The sequence below is a fragment of the Suricata suricatta genome, chromosome 17, assembly GCF_006229205.1.
Source record: "Suricata suricatta isolate VVHF042 chromosome 17, meerkat_22Aug2017_6uvM2_HiC, whole genome shotgun sequence".
NCBI lineage: Eukaryota > Metazoa > Chordata > Mammalia > Carnivora > Herpestidae > Suricata > Suricata suricatta.
This window is the reverse complement of record NC_043716.1, coordinates 55,061,324-55,083,645: the sequence shown is the minus strand read 5'-3', so window position 1 is coordinate 55,083,645 and position 22,322 is coordinate 55,061,324. Positions and strand designations below refer to the sequence as shown.

The 22,322-nt window shown below is 65.8% G+C and overlaps 2 protein-coding genes across 9 annotated transcripts in view; one reads left to right on the top strand and one right to left on the bottom strand.

The window, feature by feature from the left end:
* Positions 1-6,738, bottom strand: part of TMC8 (transmembrane channel like 8) — a 9,415-nt gene extending 2,677 nt beyond the window's left edge. Inside the window, 9 exon segments of the mRNA XM_029926737.1 lie at positions 974-1,149; positions 1,445-1,615; positions 2,068-2,215; positions 2,508-2,644; positions 3,163-3,245; positions 3,535-3,684; positions 4,080-4,228; positions 4,436-4,702; positions 5,281-6,738. Coding sequence (XP_029782597.1) covers positions 974-1,149; positions 1,445-1,615; positions 2,068-2,215; positions 2,508-2,644; positions 3,163-3,245; positions 3,535-3,684; positions 4,080-4,228; positions 4,436-4,702; positions 5,281-5,771 — 1,772 coding nt within the window. The 5' untranslated portion in view covers positions 5,772-6,738.
* TMC6 (transmembrane channel like 6) lies at positions 5,759-20,762 on the top strand. Of its 8 annotated transcripts, none has more exons than XM_029926732.1 (21): positions 5,759-6,167; positions 9,054-9,180; positions 9,360-9,484; positions 9,663-9,758; positions 10,008-10,166; positions 11,230-11,335; positions 11,507-11,603; positions 11,784-12,044; positions 12,241-12,428; positions 13,426-13,570; positions 14,536-14,691; positions 14,996-15,147; positions 15,245-15,326; positions 15,520-15,617; positions 16,359-16,454; positions 16,687-16,762; positions 17,487-17,620; positions 17,761-17,937; positions 18,022-18,100; positions 19,707-19,774; positions 20,464-20,762. In XM_029926732.1, exons 2-21 carry the CDS (start codon positions 9,137-9,139, stop codon positions 20,516-20,518), a joined length of 2,394 nt encoding a protein of 797 aa, XP_029782592.1. In that variant the 5' UTR covers positions 5,759-6,167; positions 9,054-9,136; the 3' UTR covers positions 20,519-20,762. The 8 variants fall into 8 exon arrangements, 7 of the variants coding, with proteins under 7 accessions (XP_029782592.1, XP_029782596.1, XP_029782595.1 ...); XM_029926733.1 differs by lacking the exon at positions 5,759-6,167 and adding an exon at positions 6,719-7,459 and having other exon boundaries at positions 15,245-15,305; XM_029926730.1 differs by lacking the exon at positions 5,759-6,167 and adding an exon at positions 6,738-7,459.
* The last annotated feature ends 1,560 nt before the right edge of the window (positions 20,763-22,322 follow it).

Genomic DNA, 22,322 nt, shown 5'->3' with positions numbered 1-22,322 from the left:
AGCAGGTGAGACCTTCCGTTCTCTTGTCTCTGCCCTCGGGGCTTACGCGGCCCCACGCGCCGGAAGCAGGCCCTCGGCATTCCCGGGTCCCAAAGGCAGGATGGCTTAACCCCAAACCATCACATGCACGTCATAGCTCAGTGTGGACTCTCAGCGCTGACATGTGACACAAGTCCTGATGGGAACAATGGTTCTCCTGTTGAGGGACGCTGGGAGGCAGGGCGGGTGGGGGCTTATTTTTTAGCTTTCCTTTGCTCGACATTTTGAATTTTTTTTAGCATGTGCCCGTGCTATGACCTAGTCCAAAAATAACGTTTCAGGCCACAGTCAGCCTTGGAGGAAAGCCGAATGGACTCCAGCAGCTTCTGCCAGAGGGAAGCAGGAGGGAAAGCCGGCGGAGCCAAGCGGGGGGGGGGGGGGGGGGGGGGGGGGGGGGGGGGGGGGGGGGGGGGGGGGGGGGGGGGGGGGGGTGGAGACCGAAAAAGCTGAGCGGGAGCTCCGCAGGGGTTCAAACAGGGGCTCGGGGTCGAAGGCAAGACCCTCGTCCTGAGAGGGGAGACCGAGCAGGGTATGGGGGCCGAGGGGGCCTTGCGTTTGAGCCTGCACCCAGCAGGCATGGCGAGCTTGCTTTTGGCTGGGACACTTGAGCCCTTCGAGCCTCAGTTTCCTCATCTGTCACATGGGGATGAGGATGGTCCTGACTTCACAGGTCACGTGAAGATTGGCAACGTAAGGAGTGGCAGCCCCTTCTGGCTGTTTTGTCACTGGCCCCTCTGAATGGCTGGTGCTTGGTCCAGGCTTGCTTTGGGAGGGACTGGAAAGCTTTAGATGGAGGCTCCCGAAATCATGTTTCTGGAAGCATCTGTATACCTTCCCTTGCTCGGGACCTCTGGTGCCAGGCCAGAACCAAGACGGGCAGCAGGACGCAGCATCCTCATGTGGCCCTGGGCCCTGTGTTCCTTCCCCTCCGCACATTGTCCCGCCTGTCACCCCCAAGGGTGGCACTCACCAGATAAGGGTGAGGTTGACCTCCGTGCTGGGAGGGTACTTCTCCAGCTGGATGAGGAAAGCAAAGAGCAGGGGACCCAGAAAGTTGACGAGGGCGATGACCCCGGGGGGCAGGTACTGCAGCAGCACAAACAGAGGCTCCTGCGGGGAGAGGCAGGTAAGGGGGTGTGCCCGGCCGCTCCCTCGTGCCCCACTGCCCCCTGAAGTGTAACTGCTGCAGGCCTGGCATTCTGGAAGCCCGCCGACTATTCGCGGCGGCAGCCCTACGGCTGGAGGATACGGCGGGTAGAGGCGCCGGGGCCCGGGCGTGACCTCAGGCAGGCAGACTGCTTTAACCTCTCTGAGCCTCGGTTTGCTCATCTGCAAAGTGGGACCATCCCATCGCCTCCCAGAGTTCTGGCCGGGATTCAACGAACGCATGTCAGTTGCCAGGCACCTCTTTGTTGTCCTGCGAGTACTTGGTGGCCCAGAAGATGGCACTGATGGCCCCGACCACCAGGATCCCGGTGAGGACGTTGACCCGCAGGTAGGTGAGCAGGTAGCAGGCCTTCTGGGCCCGGGTCTGCTGCTGCATCAGCAGGAAGCGCCGTGCTTCCTCCAGCTCCACCTGTCGGGGGTGGGGACACAGGTCAGGCTGGCCCCCCCCCCCCCGGGGGCAGGGTGGGGGGCAGGGTGCCGCATGGACGGGGAGTGCGCTCACACAGCGCAGGCCCAGGTCGTGTTTGTTGGGAGACAGGCTGCCAGGATCCAGGAAAGGTTGGTGTGACCCTGGGCAGGGGCAGGCTGAGGGGCGGTGGCTGGTGTGACCCTGGGGCAGGGGCAGGCTGAGGGGCGGTGGCGCGTCTTCCTGAGACCACTCCACCTTGCACTGTGTGCGGACACTCACGTCCAAGTAGCAGCACAGCCCCCCCTCCAGCTGGGACACCCCATGCACATGCATGTGCACACGCCCCCACCCAACACACATTTCCACACCACAGCCACTCACATACACCGACACGCTCACATGCTCATCCACACATCCACGGTCACGCACCACGTGCTTGCACACACACACACCTTGAACTCGTTGCTGATCTCATGCTTCTTGATGGTGGCTGCCTCCCGTCCCCGGATGCAGAAGTCCCAGGAGGAGAAGACTTTGACACTGACAGGCGACCTGTAGTCTTGGCCCAGAAACAGCCTCTGTGGCAGCTCCTTCACCATCCTGAGGGGGGTGGGGGGGGGTGGGAGGCCAGGGCTCATGGGGGCGGGGCCTCTGCCCTGGCTCCGCCCGGGGTGGGAAGCCCCTGAGAGTCCTGGGGGCAGCCTTTGTTGGGGGTGGGGAGACAGGGGCAGTGTCCCCTGCCCCTTGAGCTCTGCATCTGGGGACACAGAGTTCGGGCCCTGGGACCACGGATGAGCCTTCAGTGAGCAGGGCCCGGGGGAGGTGATCGCCAGGGGAGGGGCGATCAGGGAAGACCCCCGGAGGGAGGTGGAGGCCAGGGGTCTGTGCTCACCGCCGCAGAGTCCCGCAGAAGCAAAGGAGCAGGCAGGCCAGCGGGCTCAGGAGGTAGGCCAGGCGGATGCTGTAGGCTGAGCCGCTCTCCGGCCCCGCCTGGTAGGCGCCGTAAAAGAGGTAGGTGGTGTTGAAGGCCTGGGGGAGGGATAACAGCAGCGGGTGGTGAGGGTGTGTGCTAAGTGCTTTCCAGGTCTTAGGTCTTTAATGCTCACAGGACCCTCTCAGTAGGGAATGAGTCTCGGTCACAGTCTCAGAGCAGTTAGGCAGTTTGCCCAAGGCCACACAGCTTTGAGGAAGAGACAGATTGGAACACAGCAGTCTGTCTGGATGGCAACCACTCAGTGGCTTCCAGGGGTGAGGCTGGGGTGGTGCTTAGCCCGTAGGCCTGGACACTTTTCCCCTCTGTCCTTTGCACCCCACCCCAGCCAGGCTCTGAGGGCCATGGGCAAGTGTCCACGGGCCTGGGCTGTGCACCCTGGCCTCAGCTTCTCTCTGACCCCGTCACTGTCCCCGCCAGCCTGTTTGTGTACAACCATTTCCCTAGAAGCCAAATATCTTTGGAGGGACTGGGTCCTCTTAGACTGCGGCCCCCTGGGGCCAGTGCTCCAGGTCCCCCAGCCCCCTGGTCCCTAGCCAAGGCAGAACCCACTCACCCTGCCTGTTAGAACATTCCAAAGTTGATTGTGGAATCTGGGGACACCGGTCTGCGGCTGGAGGCCACCAGGGCACTGGAGGGCTGTTGGGAGGGAGAGGGGACCAATAGGGGAGGGTCCCCAAGGCATGTCTACTCCACAGCCCCCACCGGGGGAGGCCCGAGCAGGCCCCTGAAGATATGTCAGGAGGCATGTGATACACACGGCCCGGCAGGGAGAACCCAGGGCTGGACTCAAGCAGGAGGTTCTCCAGGATGGGGACACAGAGGGTCAGGGCTGTCCCAACACCCCGAGCCCCGGACCAGCAGCTCAGCATCCTCAGGGTGTGGGCGGGCTCCGGGACATTATTCCTTCTGTGGGCAGGGCACTCACTGAGGTTAAGGGAGGGGCCTGTGTCAGGGGGGCGGAGCCAGATCAGGGGCAGCAGCACGAAGCTGGCGGTCAGGAGCAGGGTCAGCAGGTTGAGCAGCAGCAGGAAACGAAGGAAGGTGAAGTAGGACTGGATTCCGGTGCCGAAGAGGCCTACGAGGAGGTGGGGGGGGGGTCCTTCAGAGCCGCACCGAGCTAGGGGCCCCGCTGAGAATCCGAGGGCTGTGGGAGTGAGGGCTGACCAGCCCCAGTGAGGGGCGTGAGTAGCCAGCATCGGGGGAACCTCTATTTAAGGGCCCTGTCCCGGAGGCTGCCCCAGCACTACCCCTGATAGCCACCAGGGGGTGCTGTCATCTATCAAGTTTTGCGCCAGGCTCGGGGCGGAAGGGATGCGGTGCGATGGGGGGCAGTGGTTGTTGGTGGGGTGGGGGCGTTGGTTGGCGGCGACGGAGGGAGCAATGGCAAGCGGGATGGTGCCCTCCTTGGATTTCTAAACTGGACACTGAGACTCCAGAGAGGGGAGGTGGGGGTGAGGGTGCGGGTCTTACCCCCGATCTCGTAGAGAGCGCCTTCCCAGAGCCCAAAGCCCTGGGCCAGCCTCCGCGCTGCCTCCCCCAGGCGCCGGCCCGCAGTCTGCCGCCTGCGCCGCCACCGCTGCCAGCAAGACGTCTTCACCCCCTGGGGCTCCCGCAGCTGCCTGGGATGGGGTGGTGATGGGGGCGCCCTTGAGTCACCCACTGTGTCCACTGGGCCAGGCAGAACGGTGCCACGGGACAGAGGAGTCCTCCCACCGCTGATGACTTGCACCCTGGTTCAATAGGCACAGCCTCTCGTGCTCCCCCCACCCCACCCCCGCCATCCGATCCCCAGCGGGGCGGTCCCTCGCACCCATCCACCCACCCACCGGAGTAGGCGCCTGTCCACCATGGCATAGGGCAGCTCCCGCACGTGTCCCTGGGAGGACCACAGGCGCTCCATCTCTTGCTCCCACAGCTCCTCCACCCCCGGCTCAGGTTCTGGCTGCCCGAGGCCCTGGCCAGACGGCGCTGACCACTGCCGCAGCATCTCTGCAGTGGGTTTGAGGTTGGGGGTGAAGGCTGCAACCCCCCACCTCCCAGAAGGGATGCGGGCTGCCTGTTGGGTGAGCGTCAAGGTCTTGGCCCTGGCAGAGCTGGACATGAAGAGAAAGAATTCATGGGAGCAGATCTGGACTCAGTCCCCAGGCACGTCTCAAAGCAACACACAGCTGGAGGCCTCAGTTTCCCTGCTGGTCCATGGGGAGAAAGGTCCGAAGGGCACAGAAAGGTGGGGCTGTCATAGACAAAGACAAAGCCAGGCGTGGGGGGCCGGGGGGCCATGGCCTGCTGCATCCCAGTCACACCTGCTGCCTGTGGCCACAGGTCTCCAGGGTCACCCTTTGGCAAGACCATCCCTGCTCTTGTCAGGGTGCCGATTCTCCCACGAGGATCAGGCCCCCGCCCTAAACCCTAACGTTTCCTAGGGTCCAGCGTCCCGTGGCACCATCGATTCCAATGTGCCGGGGCTCCCTTCTGCCTTCTAGCTTGGGGTCCACCCCCAGGACTGTGTCTGCTGGGGGCTCCCAGGGACCCCAGGTGAGGGGGCGTGGCTATGAGACTCTAATACGCAGGCTCTGACCCCCACCCCTTCAGCAGCCCCGCGACCTCAGTTTTCTCTTTCGCCCCCTCATGCTCTGCCTCCCCCGCCCCCCCGACTGGGAGCCCAGCTCACCTGGGGACAAGGGACCACCTCCCTGTAGAATCCCCCTCCTCTGACCTGCTCCTGCCAAGCCAGGCAGGACAGTGAGGGAGCCGAGGGGACGGGGTCACATGACAGGAACCCCAGCTCTCCGCGCCTCCTCCCCGCTCCACTCCTCGCCCCCACCTCGGCAGTTTCCTCTGCTTTCGCTGGGGCCCCCACTTCCTGCGGTGCGCGCTGGGAGGGCGAGCAGGTGGGAGGCGAGGCCAGGCGGCGGGGGGCGTGGTCCAATGTGCCCTGCGTGGGGGTCGCGCCCTCCCCTCCCCGCGGCTCCTGCGGTTGCAGCCTTCCTGGCCCCTAAGCGAGGCCCCTCCTGGGTGCTCACCCGACCCGCTCCCTGTACACGGGGGAGGGGCGGACAGGGGGAGCCCAAGCCCATACCCTGGGAGGGGCTGGCCTATTATCTGCGGGTCCCAGGTTGTCTTCGGGGAGAGGGCGATAGTGACATAATGGGTGGGCCCCATCACTTGGGGCTGCTCAGTTTCCAGAAGCTCTTGGCGTTACTGGCACCGAGAACAAGGCAGGGACCTAGAGACTAGCCTAGAGTGAGGCTCAGGACTTGGTGCAATTTGGGGCTGCCGGACCGAGTAGGAGCCACCTCGGCCAGTTCTCTCTCCTGGGATCCCCTCGGAGGCCCTGGGATCGAGCCCTTCCTCCTTGCTCCCGGACCGCCCCCTTTAGGGCCCAGTCCATCTCATAACTGAAGTCTGGTGGCTTGTTTCCATGCATCCCTGCCCAGACCCCTTCAACTTCTGAGCCTTCTGCTATGCCGGGCTCCAAGCTGGGTGCTGGTGCCCAGTGCTCCGTGGGCTCAGAGAGCACGGGCAGGGGCGACAGACCAGCAAAAGAACCTGTCAACAGTAAGTGACAAGTGCTCCAACGGGGTTCAATCCAGGAAGGTTTCCCAGAAGAGGTGACTTGCAAGTTGGGCCAGGGTCGTGCAAGCGCCATGTGGCTGGAGCGTGGGTGTGCATGCCAGGGGGGCGGGGGAGTGGGAGGAGAGGCAGGGGCCTGAGCAGGTCTGGGTCCTCATGTCCCGTGCCCGGTGCCATGATCCAGCGGGAAGTGATCCACCAGAGGCCCTCAGGGCCAGCTGCAGAAACGCCCCAACCGCGGCCCCTCCCTCCCTGTCCAGATTCAGGTCTGCGGACCCTCTGACCAAAGGTGCAGCATCTTTTTCCCTCGGGAATCCTGGCTTTGCCCACCTGTTCTCCCCTGCCTTCCTGTCTGCCTTCCGCCCTGCCGGCCTCTTAAGCCGGCCTCTTAAGGCTTCCCCGACCCCGAGTGTGCCCCCACTGCTCTCCAAATCCGTGGGAGCCCCCTCTCTGACTTGCCAGGCTTTCTGAGTCGGGTTTCTGGGGCTCCGGGGTGGACCAGCCTCCGCCCTGGCAGATGCATGCGGGCGGCCGGATGAATCTCCGGGCCTCAGTTTCCTCATCTGTGAAGCCGGGACATGGGTGGCCGCCTCCCTGGCTTTGGGGAAGGGCTGAGGAAGGAGCAGTGGGGGCAGCCACGGCGCCCGGCTTGCCCGGGTCTCACCCCCTCCTCCCCACCTAGCACACAGGAAGTGCGCCGGAACCGCGCGGACAGGCTCCGCAGAGGCCACGCCCAGGCCGGAGGGGGCCGATAACTCGGGTTCCACACGCCTGGGCCGCAAGTCCAGTCGTTTGTCAGCAGGAGGTCGTGCCGGAGGAAGGGGTTACCCAATCCGGTGTCGAAAGGCGCCGCACCAGTGCGGCTGTGCAGCACCCTGCTGGTTGGATAAGTGCCCTCGGAAGTGGGCGGCCGGGGAATTCTTGCCTGAGGAATTTTGTGAAACTTGGGGAAACTGAGTCCCACTGACGCAGTGTGGACCCAGGCCTGACGCTCGGCCGCCCGCACCCTGCCCGAGCGTCGCGGCGGGGTGGGGGCGGGGTTGGAAGTTGGCAGGGAGAGGGCACCGTCGGCGCGGGGCGGGCCGGGTCACGTGACGCCGGAGGCCGCCACCACGTGGGCCGGGCTGGGCGGCGCCGCTCCCTCCGGCCCCGCAGGTCCAGCGACGGTCCCAGGTCGTCACCCCGGCCCTGGGTCATTCCCTCCCCCTGACCCCGCGGCCCCGCCCCCAGGCGGTGGAGCCCCGACGGCAGCTCCCAGCGGCGCCTTCGGGGGACAGGTGAGCGGCGCGCCAGGGCTCGGAGTTTCTGCGCCGGTTGCTTTCCGCCTTCCCCCCCGAGGGGGGCGGGCCGCACCCGCGGAGAGGGCGGTGTTGGTGCCGGGACTGGGACGGGGAGGGGCCGGGTCGCGCGGACACCCGGGTATCACTGGCCCCAGGCGAGGGATTCGGAGACCGGCCGGGAGGGGTCGAGGGGCTCCCGCAGTTGCTGGGCCCCCAAACTGGTCTGCCGCTGCTCCCTGGGGACTCGCTGCCGGCTGGGGTGGGGTTCCTGGAAACGGGGGCCCCACCCTGCCGCTCCTCACCTGGCTCAGGGCTCGGGAATGGGGTGCCCCAGGAACTATACCGGCCCTGCCCAGGCCTGGGGCGGGGTGCCTGGGCGCTGGGTGTCAGCTGGCCAGAAGTGGTGAGCCGCCAACCCCCAGGCAGGCCTCGGGGTCCAGGCCTCTGAGCATCTGGCACTCCCCATCCCCCACTCGGAGAAGGGGTGTGTGGGTGGGGTGTGTGGGTCTGAGCCTGGGAGGGTCTGTCTGTAGAGGAAGATTCTAGTTCCAGGGACAGGATTGGGGGGGATGCTTGGTCAGCCTCACCTCCAGCCCTTTCTGGATTTAGCGGACCCATCTCTCTCCTGGGTCCCGCTGAGCTCCTCCCACCGGAGGGAGGGGAAGGGGTTTGGATTCTGTGGGGCCTGGCCTCAGAAACGGACGTCCTGGAGGCCCCCAAGTGAGGACACCATCTGGGCACCCTGGCCTCACCCAAGAAGTCCCCTTGAGTTGAGCCAACTTTTCTGAGCACCGAGTTCCCCTGGGGGTGGGCGTATGGAGGATGGAGCACAGGGCAGATGCAGGGAGCAGGGTGAGGCGCCCACACAAGGTCACGCTGGCTCTAGTCGGCCTGGCCGCGGCAGAGCCCTCTGCCTGGACACAGGCAGGACAAAGGCTGCCTGTCTGACGGCCAGCCCTCCTTCTCCCAGGCAGCTGCCCTGGCCTGCCCCTGGGGTGAGGAATGTAGGAGTGTAGGTCTGAGAACAGGTGACCTGCGTGCCCCAGCCCGGCCCAGGGAGGAGAGCGATGCTGGGGGTGGGGTGGGGGGGGCAGCTGGAGGGGGCCTGTTCACCCAGGGCTGGTGGGGGGTGCGGGCTCGCTGTGGGAGGGGTTTCTTGGGAGAGGAAGTGCTTGGGGGTTCTGGGCAGGCGCAGGAAGCAGGTCTCCCAGCTGCCCTGACCCTTTTCACGAAGAGAGCGGGGGCATTCCCGGCGCAGAGCCCTCAGAAGGGCCAGGCGTGTGCACGGACACCCACCCCTTCCCATGTCCAGGGACTGGCGCCACAGAGGAAGCCGATGGGGACAGGCCAGACCCCCTCCCTTCCTTCCTCTCTCCCTCAGGCAGTGGAACGGGCTCCCCGTCGTCGCCTCTGGCGGGAGGTTTACTTGGGGTCACTAGCCTGACCACGTTTTTGACTGTGGTTGGGGGGGGCAGGGGCTCAGGCGGCCCAGGCTGTGAGTGCCACCTCCTGCCGTCTCCAGGGAGTGGGTGGCTTGGCTGGGCACTGCGCACGCAGGCCGACCTCGGTGCAATGCTGTCTGTCTCATCAGATGGGACGCAGGAGGCCTCGGCGGCTGCACCCAGGCTCTGAGCTGCCCTAGGTCTGCAGACTGGCTGGGCGTGGGCCACAGACATGGCCTTTGTCCTCAACGTCCCCGAGATCTCAGAGGACCATGAGTAAGTGCTCTGGGCCTCGGGGGCAATGTGGGGGGGCTGGGGGGCTGGAGGGCACTGACATCCCCCCGACTCCCTGCCAGGGAGAGGCCATCTGGACCGGGGTCCATGCAAGGGGTGGCCGCCGGGGCAGGTCTGGGGCGGCCGAGCCCTGAACGCCTTCCCTCTTCTTGCCCCCACAGCCGGGAGCCCAGTCCCTACGATGAGAACGAAGTACATGACTCCTTCCACCAGCTCATCCAGGAGCAGAGCCAGTGGGCGGAGCTGCAGCTGAGGGAGCTGGGGGCCGGAGCCCCGGGGACCTCGGGTGAGCGGACGTGGCTCGGCCCCGGCGGGGAGCTGCTGTGGGCAGGGCACTGAGCCTTCCCGGCCCCTCAGGACACCCCTCCCATCTGTGTGCGGGTCTGAGGTCATGGGGATTGGGTGGGGGAGGCTGCTGGCCAGCCGTGTCTCCTGGACCTTGGACAAGGCTTTCTGGTCTGTAGACAGGGGCCGCCAGGCCCCCCTGGGGCCCGAGGATGCTGCTGCCCCCAGCACGGCCACGCTCCGCATCCTGGCCAGCATGCCCAGTCGCACCATCGGTGAGTGGGACCTGAGCCCTCGCCTGGGCAGCCGGGATGGTAGACCTTGGGGCCCACCCCCTTGCCCCCAACTCGCTGCCCGGACGCCCATTGGAGCCCCCTGGGGCCTCCCTGGGTTCCAGAAACAACTGCAGAGTCATCACAGGGATAAAAATAGGCTCTCAGGAACCCAGTGGTGCCTGGGCCCTGGGAGGGGTGGGGAGGCACAGCGGTGCAGCCTGCTGATCGCCCCCCCCACCCCCCCCGCAGGCCGCAGCCGTGGGGCCATCATCTCCCAGTACTACAACCGCACGGTGCAGCTTCGGCGCAGGGTCACCCGGCCCCAGCTTGGGGGCGCGGGGCGCTCAGCCCGGCCCAGCCTCCGCCTCTATGACCTGGAGCTGGACCCCGCGGCCCTCGAGGAGGAGGGTGAGTGAGTGGGCCCGGGCCTCGGTGGGAGGGAGCTGGGGCTGGCCGGGTGCAGTGGGCCCCGGGCTCCCCTCCTGCCGCGGGGCTGCCCGAAGGCTGGCAGCTACGAGGCGCTGCCGTGGCTGACGAGGGGGTGGCAGGGAAGTGGGGGGCTTTGGGCCGTGAAGGGTTTGGCCCGTGTGAGGTGGCGGTCGGAAAGCCTGGCCCCCACACTCCCACGCTGAGTGCTTTTACCGCACACGCTGGTCTCAGCTGCGGGGTGTGGTGACGGGTGTGACGAGGGACCTGGGCTGGGCCAGGTGTGGGAAAGTCCCTGACCAGGCCCAGGTGGAACAGATCGAATCAACTAAACGGAAAAGCAGGCGATTAAGGCTCAGATAAGGGCGAGGGAGGAGAGGCACACTGGGAGAGCCATCCAGGGAGGCTTCCTGGGAGAAGTGACACTAGAGCAGAGAGGCTTGTGCCAAGGCCCTGAGGTGGGAGGCTGGTGTGCAGGGCCTACAGGACAAGGGACAGCGGCGGTAGCGGGGTCTTCTACCTGCTATCCTCTGGCGTTCAGGTGCCCAGATCTCAGGCGTTGTTGGGGTGACAGGCAGTGCAGGGAGGCACAGCCCCCGGGGTCAGGGGTGAACCTTCTAGCTTCACTTTGCAAACCGAGCCAGGTGTCAGCTTTCCGAGTGTCGTCTCTTGTCTGTGCAATTTGGTGCCCCCTCCCGGGGTCGTGGTGAAGATGAAAGAGTGGGGGGCTCAGGTGCACTGGGGGTTAGAGGAAGGCGTCTGTGAGGACCCAGGAGGAGAGTCAAGGTCGAGGAGGAGGGGCTTATAGGCTGCAGGGGGGTAGGGTGGGGGGGAGTGAAGACTGCTAGTGGGGGAACCCAGGCGGCCCTGGGCGCCACCTGGCTTTGGTGACACTGGCGGAGAGGAGCCAGCGCCTGCCAGGGCAGAGGCGGGAGTTGGGGTGGGGCAGCGGGGCAGACAGGCTCTTTCCGGGTCACGGCCCTGTGGGTCACGGCCACAGGGCGGGTAGGGATGCAGCGGGAGCTGACGGGGTCCATCTCTGCAGAGAAGCGCTCCCTCCTGGTGAAGGAGCTGCAGGGCCTGACGGTGGCCCAGCGGGACCACATGCTGCGGCGGATGCCCTTGGGCCTGGCTGAGAAACGCTGTCTGCGGTCAGTGCCCCTGGGGCCGCGCTGCCTCCACACCCACTCCCTTGGCCCAGCTGGGTGGGGCCAGCTGGGTGGTCGGTGTGAAGGGCCCCTGGCAGCCGGTGGCTGCCCAGAGGGGGATGGGGGGGACTGGGTCCATCCCCCATCCAACTGTGATGTTGTCTCTGCCCCCAGAGAGGAGAGCCGGACCCTGACGGGGAAACACAGGGGCGGCCGCGGCCAGCGTGGGCTCTTCCCCTGCTGTGGCCAGCTCCGCGACACCTGTGTCCTGGTAGGAGCCCTCCCCCTCCCCCCATCTGGGATGGGCGCAGGGCAGCCAGGTGGTGGGGGGCGGCCGTTTCGTCCGGTGCTGTCCTGCTCAGGGGTCTCCCAACCTTCCGCCTTGCCCCGGCGTGGTCATGACCCTCCCCTGCAGGCCCGCCTGCTTCCCTGCTTGCCCCTGTGCCCACAGGTCCTGCACAGCCTGGGGCTGGGGCTGCTGGCCGGCCTGCACCGCCTCATGCCCTGGCACTACGCCCTGAAGCGGATCGGGGGCCAGTTTGGCTCCAGCGTCCTCTCCTACTTCCTCTTCCTCAAGACCCTGCTGGCTTTCAACGCCCTCCTGCTGCTGCCCGTGCTGGCCTTCGTCGTGGGCGTGCAGGCCGCCTTCCCGCCACCGGCCTCCTTGGGCTCCGTCCCCGCCTTCACCGGCCTGGAGCTGCTCACCGGCGGGGTGAGGGCTGGGCCTGGGTGTCTGTGGGCGGGGCGGCCCGGGTGTCTCAGATGCCCCCTCCGCAGGCCTGTGCCGTGACCCCAGGGGGGGCCTCCTCCCTTCCTGCCCCGCCCCCATGGCGCCCCGCCCTGGCTTGCAGCAAGCGCAGGGTCGGGTGCGGGACGGCCCCCGGCTCAGCGGGGTCCCCTGCCTGCAGGGCCGCTTCACCCACAGCGTCCTGTACTACGGCTACTACAGCAACAGCACGCTGAACCAGCCGTGCGCGCCCCCGGACGGCGGTCAGTGCGGCCCCGAGAGCCCCAGCCTGCCCTACAACATGCCCCTGGCCTACCTCCTCACTGTGGGCGTGGCCTTCTTCGTCACGTGCGTCACCCTGGTGTACAGGTACCGACCCTCCGCCTACAGCCTGCTCCCAGCCAGCGCCGTCATCTGCCCATCCAGCCATTCGCCTCCCTCCCTTCCTTCCTCCCTCCCTCTCTCCCTCCCTCTCTCCCTCCCTCCTACCCTCCCATCTTTCCTTTCTTCCTCCCCCCCTCCCTTCTATTTACCTGCCCTTTCTTCCTTCCTTCTTTTCTTCTACCCTCCCTCCTTCCCTCTCCTCCTTCCTCCCTTCCTTCACTTCTCCCCCTTCTCCTTCTCTTCCCTCTAACCACCTTTCCTTCTTCTGTCCTCCCTCCCTTCCTTTCCTCTTTCCATCCATCCTTCCTTGCACCCACCCACTCTTCCTTCCTCCACCCCCACCCCCCCAACACTGGCTGTGCTCAGCTCGGGCAGGAAGGTGGCCGGGCATGGTGCCTGTCCTTGAGAAGCTTGCTCTCTAGGGGAGGAGACAGAGCAGTGAGGAGGCTGGAGTCTTAGAGGTTTGCCGAGGTGTCGTGGAGCACTGGAGAAGGAGTCAGGCTGGCTTCCGGAGGGGGGTGTGTGTAAGGAGGTTACATACGAGCGAGCGGGGGAGAAGCAGGTGTTTTGGTTATCGGCACAGGCAGTGCAAAAGCCCTGAGGTAGGCTGGTATGTTCTGCAGCCAGCGGGAACAGTGGGTCCTGGAGCCCTGGCCCCGTCTAGCCGCATATGGCTGGCGGGCACCGTCTGAGACAGGCTGGATCTGGGGGGGGAGGGCAGCCGTCTGCAGCAGGGCGCCCAGAACCCAGAGCTGGAGAGAGGTGAGGCGGCGGGAGGCCGAGCCAGCGCTGGGAGGGCTCCTCCGAGTAGGTGGTGGGTTTCGGCTGCAGGGAGTGTCTGGCCTGCCTTCCCCCGCCCTCCGCCTCGCGTCACAAACTCTGCCTGGCTCCGCCCCCATCACCTCTCTGCCTGGCCCCGCCCCCATCACCTCTCTGCCTGGCTCCGCCCCCATCACCTCTCGGCTCGCTCTGCCCCTCCCAGCATGTCCCGCTCGTTTGGGGAGAGCTACCGCGTGGGCAGCGCCTCCGGGGTCCATGCCGTCACGGTGTTCTGCACCTGGGACCACAAGGTGACTCAGAAACGGGCCTCCCGTCTCCAGCACGACCACATCCGAACCCATCTGAAGGTGAGCCGCTCGGGGCCGTGGAGCCACCGCCCCCACCGCATCCCTGCAATGCCTGTCCCGACCTGCATCCCTGCGTGCGTCTGGCAGGGGGCTGGGTCTTGGCCCTGCTCACAGTGGGTTCCAGACACTGGGTGGCCCTGGGAATCTTCCTGGATTTTCCTCCCGCACACTCCTCTCTTTGGGGGCTGTCTGCTGGCAGGGGCTGGTGCCCACTGCCCTCAACTGTGCAGGTGCCCCCGTTGCTGGAACATTCTGCTCACAGCGGGTTTTGGGGGGCATGCGTGCTCTGGGTGGGGCGTTGCTGTCGGCCTGTCTTCCAGCCAGTGGGGACTCAGTGTTGGCTCTGAGTCTTTATGCCCAGGCTGGAGAACCCGGGACTGGTGCCGCTCTTGGGGCCCTCAGCCAGGAGTCCCTGTGTCCTCTGGTCCCCAGTGGGAAGACACCCTGGGGCTCTGCAATCCCGGCTCACCACAGTAGCCCAGGGGGAGAGGGACCTTTCCCTTCCTGAGCCTGGGTCCAAGGCTGGTGGCTGAGCTGAGCCTTGTGGGAAATTCTCTGCCTTTCTGGGGTCTGTGTCAGGAGATCCCCCTGCTTTGACCTGGTTGGGGGGCCTTTGTCCCCCGGGAGCTCCTGTGGGTGGCCTGGTGCCCTGCACCCCTCAGGGTGCCTGTTCAGCTGGGGGCCACCCCCTCTCTAAGACAGGTGACAGGGTGGCTCGGGAGGCAGGGCTGGGGAAGGAGGGAGGTTGGGCCAGGCCTCAGGGTGCAGCATGAGCCCCAGGCGAGAGTGGGGTGACCAGCCTCGGGGGCAGGGAGCAGCCTGGAGACAGAGCCCCAGAGCTGCGAGGTGGGACAGGAGGTGGCAAGGGGGTTGGGTGGGAGGCACCCGTCGGTCCCTGTGTGTGTTGCGCTTGCGCCTGCACGGGTCTGCCGCAGGATTCGTGATGGGCTTGCTGCCGCCCGCAGGAGCTGCTGGCCGAGTGGCAGCTGCGGCAGGGCCCCCGGAGCGCGTGCGGGCGGCTGCGACAGGTGGCCGCGCTGGGCCTCGTGTGGCTGCTGTGCCTGGCCACCACGCTAGGCTGCACCGTGGCTGTCTACGCCTTCTCGGAGCTCATGATCAAGGTGCGGGCAGGGAGATGATGGCCCGGAGCTCTGGGCACGGGCTCAGACCCCTGCTTGATTAGGGACGGCCCCCCCGCACCCTCTCGGGGTCAGTCTCACGCTCCCCTGTCTTTGATCTTTTATTTTACTCTTTTCAGTTTCTCTTCCCCCACCCCCCACCCCTGTGTCCCCACCCCCTTCCTGTGTGGGTTGAACTTGGGGACTGGGGTGGGCCTGTCTTGGGGGAGGAGGAGGGAGGTGCAGCCTGGCGGTTTGGACCCTCCTTCCGCCCGCCAGCGCCCCTTCCCGCGACCCCCTCTTGCAGAGCCCCGTGTCTGCTGACCAGGAGGGGGCGCTGCTGGCCCTGCCGGCGGTGGTCTGCCTCCTCAACCTGGGGGCCCCCTACCTGTACCGCTGTCTGGCGACCCTGGAGCATCACGATTCCCCGGTGCTGGAGGTGTATGTGGCCGTCTGCAGGTGTGTGTGCAGGCGTGGTGGGCGGAGCCTTCCTGGGGCACCACCTCTGGTCCCCAGCAGCCCTCCCTCAGCACCCCCACCTCCCCACCCTCTCCAGGAACCTCATCCTCAAGATGGTCATTCTGGGGGTTCTTTGCTACCACTGGCTGGGCCGCAGGGTGGGCGCCCTGAGGGACCAGGTGAGGGCGGACCAGGGTGGTGCTGGGGAGGCGGGAGGCCACCAGAGAGGCCCTGCTGCTGGTGTCGGGGTGCGGGGTGGCCCCTGTGTGGCCTGGCCCACTATGGACGGGAGGGCCCCCCGTGGGGCTTCTGGGGTGGGCAGGGTGGCGGGGGCCCCAGGGGGCACAGGGGCTGAGGCCCGGTCTGTTCCAGTGCTGGGAGAACTTTGTGGGCCAGGAGCTATACCGGCTCACGGTGCTGGATTTCATCTTCGTGCTGCTGGACACGCTTTTCGGGGAGCTGGTGTGGAGGTGAGGCCCCGGCCCCCTGCATCTGCCTCGTGGGCACCTGACCCCCTCCCCCACCCAGGGGCTCAGAGCGTCCTCTCCCGGGAGGCGGGCAGGGATCACCCCCGGATGGGGACATCGATCTGCACCCACAATGCCTCATCTGTACATCATCACACCGTGAAAAACCCAAGACAGGATACACCCCCCCCCTCTTTTTTTTTTTTTAGATCGAGGGAGAAGAGTTTTCAAAGTGTATAATAATCTGAGTCTTGTGCAAAGGGGAGAAAGGGAGGAGAGAAAGGAGAGGAGCGTTTGCAGGATGCTACTGGGTGCTGGCATTGCACGTGTTTTTATTTTGTTTGTGTTTTTTTCCAGGAACACATGAGTTTAATAGTAATTTTTAAAAGGGATGTTTAACAGTCAGTCAAACGTTTGATGCCTGGGTGTAAAAAGAGACTGAGAAGCAGGGGGTGGGGGGGGTGCGCCAGCTGGCTCAGTCAGCGGAACTTGTGACTCTTGGTCTCCAGTCCTGAGTTGAAGCCCCACGGTGGGTGTGGAGAGTATTTAAAAAAATAAAATAAAAAGTCTGGAAGGAAGTCAGCTGTAGCCGGAGCCCCTCAGGGCGGGACCCCAGCCTGCTGGTCTGACATCAGCTGGGCGGCCTGAGGGGGCGCGCTGGGAGGTCAGCTTGGCTCGAGGGGAGGGCCACCGGCCTGCTGGGACTGTCCTCCTAAGTGACCCTCAGGGGCTCCTCTGCCCCAGGCTCATCTCTGAGAGGAAGCTCAAGAGGAGGGAGAAGCCGGAGTTTGACATTGCCGGGAACGTTCTGGAGCTGATTTACGGGCAGACCCTGACCTGGTGAGCATCCCCCACTTGCCTGTCACTGCCCAGCCCCCCAGGGAGGGCCGAGCCCCCTTCCCACCAGGGCCTTGGGGCTCCGGACCGACGCGGGCCCTGACCCCTCACCTGTTGGGGTCCTGAACCCAGCTGGCCGTGGGGTGCGGCAGGGAGGGCCTGGGGGCCCCTGGCAGCCCTGGGGTGCAGCACGGGGGCCATGACCCCAGCCTTGACCGCAGCCCCGCCCCCGCAGGCTGGGGGTCCTCTTCGCCCCCCTCCTCCCCGCCATCCAGATCATCAAGCTGTTGCTGGTCTTCTATGTCAAGAAGGTAACGGCACCCGCCGGGCACCCGGGAGGGTGGCAGGGACTCGGGAGAGTGTGGGGTGTGGAACCCGCCCCTCCCCCCAGGACCCTGGGTCTGGCAGCCCAGGGTTGCCTCTGGGGTCAGTCCAAGGTCCCAGGGATCGGCTGACTGCCCCCCCACCCCCCCCCATCACCACCTTCCACAGGCTGGGCGGCATCCTGTCGGGTCCCTGGGTGCTGCTGGGCACCTACTGGGCCAGGCCTCAGGGCCTGTGGGCCGGGCGCCGGAGCTGCGCAGAGCTGAGGGAAGGGGGTGGGGGCTGAGAACCAGGTTCTCTCTGGCCCTCTGTTTCTTCAACTGGGCGAGGGGACAGTGCTGGACAGTGCCCGGTCCCCAGAGGGGACGTTCACAGAGCACTGGGCACAGTGCCTGGCGCAGCAGAGACCTTCAGGCAGCGAGGTGGTTGTTTCCAAGGACCGTCCTGCACACGAGTGATGGGGACAGACCTCCCCTCCGTGCCTCTGTCTCCCCTCTGTAAGGCAGGGCGTTGGCCTGGCTGGCTCTTTCCACCCCACACGCTCACATTCTGAGAGTCTCCTTCCTCGGGGAGGGGAGCCTGTCCTGTCCCGGGGTCTCGGCTCGGGGCCCCTCCCGGGGGAGCACTGCCCACCCCCCAATCCCCGCGGAAGGCCCCCTGGGAGGGGAGGGGAGCGGCAGGGCAGTGGTGGAGCCCAGCCTGTGTCCCCAGGCCAGCCTCATGGCCAACTGCCAGGCGCCGCGCAGGCCCTGGCTGGCCTCGCACATGAGCACCGTCTTCATCTCGCTGCTCTGCTTCCCCTCCTTCCTGGGAGCCGCCGTCTTCCTCTGCTACGCCGTGTGGCAGTGAGTGTGCGCTTGCCCCCTGGGGAGTGGGGGGTGGAGTTGCCCCTGGATTCGGGAGGTGCAGCCCCCCCCCCCAGGGCCTCGGCTGGCAGCTGAGGTGTGGGGCCCTGGTGGGGGTGCAAGCCGCCGTCTTCCCCCAGGGTGAAGCCCTCGAGCACCTGCGGCCCCTTCCGGACCCTGGACACCATGTACGAGGCGGGCAAGGTGTGGGTGCGCCGCCTGGAGAAGGCGGGCCCCAGCGTCTCCTGGCTGCCCTGGGTGCACCGGTACCTGGTGGAAAACACCTTCCCCGTCTATCTGGTGTCGGCCCTGCTGCTGTGAGTGCGGGTGGGTTGTCCGTGGGAGGTCCCCTGTCCCCTGTCTGTCCCCCCCCCCCCCCAGTGACTCCTGGTCTCCTGCAGAGCCGTGATCTACCTCAACATCCAGGTGGTGAAGGGCCAGCGGAAGGTCATCTGCCTCCTCCGGGAGCAGATCAGCAATGTGAGTGCCCCTCCCAGCCCGTCCTGCCCCTTGCTCGCTGAGCCCCACCCCCGCGGGGGGCTGCTGAAAGGGTCTATTTGCCAAACATAGGACCTGAGTTACTGGGTGTGGGTTGTGCTGAGCTGACCTGGGGAGGGAGGCGGCCCAGTGGCAGATACCCCTGGGGACAGGCTGTGGCCCTGCGGGGAGGCAGACAGTCTCCAAGAGGGTCTCTGAGACACCGGAGACAGCCGCTGGACTTCCTAGGGGACTCATGTCAGGGCACGGACCCTGCTGGGAGCCTTCATTTCACAAACAAGTGGAGTAAGGTTGAAAGAGGGTCGGGATTTCAAACATTTTTATGGAATTTGTTGCAGTTTGTTGTGGAAGTGTGAGAGGCAAGGGGGCCCTGGGAGCCCAGGCCGCGGTTTCCTCCTGGGACCCCCACTGCACAGTGGTCGGGCGCCCAGATCTGCCCGTCCCCGGCTGCCCAAGCCCACCTTGAGAGGCGGCCCAGCCCAGCCAGCCCCCAGACCCTCCTGCCCCCAGTATGGCCCTTTCCCTGCTGGGTTACTGGACTTCCTGTCGTGTTAAAAGCACATGACCATGGCAGCTGGCTTGCTTGGGTGGCGTTTTCTCAGCTGGGGAAGGGGTCTTGCCTGGGTCTGGGCTGGGTGCTCAGCGGGACCTGCGCATGACAGCGGGTCACCACGCAGACGCCGCCCCTCCCAGGGCCGTTTTCCCCTTTGGGGTTTTCCACTTGTGCGCTGGATGCTCGGGCCGCTTCGGGGCCAGCTGTGCCCGTGGCCTGGCGTGCACGCGGGGCAGGGGCGGGTGATGGACCCCCAGCGGCACCTGCCAGCTCTCTGGGGGTGGAAGGACCATTCTCTAGGTGGGTCCTTGCTGCAGACTGCGCCCGCCCAAGGCCAAGGCCTGCCCCAGCTCCGAGGCCTTGGGGGCTGCAGGTCTGAGTTCCTGGAGTGGCCTCTCCCCGGCCGGGGCACCGGGTGGCACCCTCAAGCGCACGACCCTCATAGGCACTGACTGGGGCAGAAGGAGCTCCGAGCCAAGGGCCGTGGGCAGATTCCAGAAGCTGGAGAAAGGAAGCAAAGATGCTCTCCAGAAGGAAGCGGTTTGGCTGACACCGTGATCCTAGGCCCAGTGGGACCCATTCTGAGACCCCAGGATGCAAGGCTGGCTTTGTGTTGGGTTAAGCTGCTAGCCCGTGATAGGTCAGCACAATAGTAGGAAGTGACGCGCGCCCGACGCAGACGCTCTTATCTCCCTCGTACAGACGGGGCCTCTGAGGTCAGAGAGGAGGTAACCTGCCCAATGCAGAGTTAATAAGTGGCAGGACCCGTTTTAAATCGAGTCAGGCCGGCTCTGTGGCCTTGACTATGCCCCTGATCACATTGCCTTTTTCACCTTGGCCACTAAGAAGCTCAGATGTGGATGTATGCCCACTGCCTGGCTCTTGGTTTTTCCATCCTTGCTTGGTGCCTCTTTCCCCCTTTAAACCTGTTGTGCCTGTCCTGTTGGATAGTCCTCGGGGGATCCCTAAGGGCCATTCTGGCCAGACAGACAGAGGGACAACCTCTGTGCTCTCCTCCTGTCTTGGCCCTTCTAGGAGGGGGAAGACAAAGTCTTCTTGATCAACAAGCTTCACTCTGTCTACGAGAGGAAGGAGCGGAGCAGGTGAGGGGCCGAGGAGGGTCGGATGCTCGGTGCAGGGCTGGCGGTGAGGGGGGGGGCTGGCCTCGATGGCTGTACTCCTTCCCACCCTTCCTGCGCAGGCCTGGTGAAGTCTGGGGGGCAAAGAAAAGCAGAGAAGGAAGAAGTGTGTGCAGGGGTGGGGTCGGGCTGGGCTCTGCGGCCCTTCCCCTCCCGTCCTCTGCCTTGCCCTTTACTACGTTGGGGTGCCTGAGAGCTGGCCCCTTGGTTTCCGGGTGGTGCACGCCTGGGGCGGGGCGGGGCGGCTTGCTGCGCCTCCCTTCTCTCTGCTCTTCTACGTGTGGGCAAGCTCACACGTCTTCCTGCTGCCCCGACAGACAGACACTGGGGATGTACTCCTGCCCCGGGCCAGGTTGGGCAGGCTGCGGAGTGCAGTCCAGGCCCTGGGGCTCATCCTTGGGCAGCAGGAACCCATAGACTGAGCCACCTGACACCCCCGCCTAGCCTAGACCCAGTGGAGGTCTGTCCGGCCCCTTTCAGACCTTCCAGAGGCTTCTTTACCCTTGGGGGAGGGGGCCTGAATGCAGCCCCTGATGAAGGCTACTGGGCCTCTGACGTTAGCCCGGCTGGAGGGACGACCCCTCAGCCTCCTCTGTGGGTGACCCGCTGCACCCAGGTCACAGGGGCCCCTTGCTGACTCCCCCTTCTGGCAGGGTCGGCAGAACCCAGGAGGCTGAGAGGCTCGGGGACCATCCGGGTGCCTGCTAGAGTGACAGGCCCGGCAGCTGTGCGTCTGCTCACAGGCCGGCCGGTGCTCGTCACCCTCCGTTTCCACGGCCCCACAGGCAGAGACGCCAACCCGGGACTGTGCACGCACCAGACGATCCCAGTGGCCCACAGGGAGGCTGGCGGGACTCTGCAGCCCATCAAGGCTGGAGCTGGAGCCCCCCCAGGGGACCATGACCTGCTCCGGACTTTATTTATTTTGGCAAAACATGTTTTGCAAAATGGGCCTCTCTAGGGAGTCTGTGCTCGAAGTGGAGCCTGCCGGGTGCCCTTCCCCTCCCCACCCCCGCCATGGCCTGCAGGCGGAGGCCGTGGGAACCTAGGGCCCTTTTATTTCCTCTTTCTGGCTGGAGGCTTCTCTTCCCTTCCGCTTCCGGGGGCGGGAGTGTCTGGCGCTAAGCACGGGGCGCCCTCTGCTGGCAGAGCCCCAGATGGCAGGGTGGGCCGACCCTCAGCAGGACAGGTGCCCCTGACCAGCCCATGGGCTGGGGGTGGGGGTGTGTGTCACACCCATGCGGGCAGCCAGGCAGGCAAGGAGCAACTGCGGTGGGGGTGTGTGCCCAGGGTGACAGGGCCGTCAGTGGGGATATCCAGGGGTTATAGGGATGGGGTGTGGGGGGGAAATGTAGGAAGAGGCTGGGGTGGAGGGTGGCATCTGTCACCAGTGAGCATGGGGAAAGGAGCCTGCCGGGCAGCGGGGCACTAGTTCCCAGCCCTGGGGCGGGAGCGGGGAGACCCCAGGTCCCGCCAGGCTGTCTGAGGATCCTTGGGATGCCATGAACTCGAGAGCAAGGGAAGGTGGGGAGAGGCTGGCCCAGCCCCCGTGTCCCAGGTCTGCAGGCGCTGGGGGAGGGGGCCCACTGCTCATCCCACAGGGGAATCCAGAACACAGCTTGGGGAGCACCAGCTCAAACCCACAGTGGAGACCCCACCACCAGCAGCGCCCCCAGCAGGGCCCACGCTCACCGGAATCCGCCTCTTTCCGAGGACAGTCTCACTGGAGGGGAGGGGGGTCAGGTGGGGGGAGGGGATTCCTGTTTGGCAGCCGTGAAGGGGCAGGCGCCTGCTGATGTGGCCCCCGAGGCTCACCTGGCAGCTGCTGGAGGTGGGGGACGGTGCCCTTGGTGCCCCCTGACGGCTCGGTTCCCGGCTTGTCACCTCCAGTCCTGACACGGTGCTTAGGGATCTCTGCAGATGGTGGTGCCTGTCCTGGGCTGAAGTTGGGTGGGCGTCCGGGTGGCAGGGAGGCCGGTCCACGGGCTCCCTGGGACAGCCCTTCCCGACACCTCCCTGCGAACGAGCACAGCTGCACTTCGGGGCCGGTGGGCACAGCCCGACCCTTCCCAGTCTGACTTGCCCCGAGGTCCCTGTGAGGCCAGGACCAGCTGCTTGGGACAAGTGAGGGGCCTGCCCAGGTGCCCGCAGAACTGCCGCGGGTGCCGGCTCCGCGTGTCCCGTCACTTACCGGGCGCTGCCGTCCAGGTGTGGAGTGGGTGTCTTTAGTGCGTTCAGCCAGTTGGCTTTCATGAGTTGCCCCCAACGGTATGTGTGGGCCTTACCCAATCCGCTGACAGACGTTAATAGCGAAACACAGGTTTTCTGAAGAAGCTCTGCCCCAAGACGGCAGCAGCGACTCCGGCCCGGCCGTCCACGCGCTGGCGTGGGCCACTCTCCTCCTGGACATCTGCCCCATCGTGCTTTGGGGTACGCGTGTGGCCCCGAGTCCCTCTGGGCAGTGCACCTGGCCGCTCTCCTCCTGCGATGGGCCCACAGGGGGTCGGGCCTG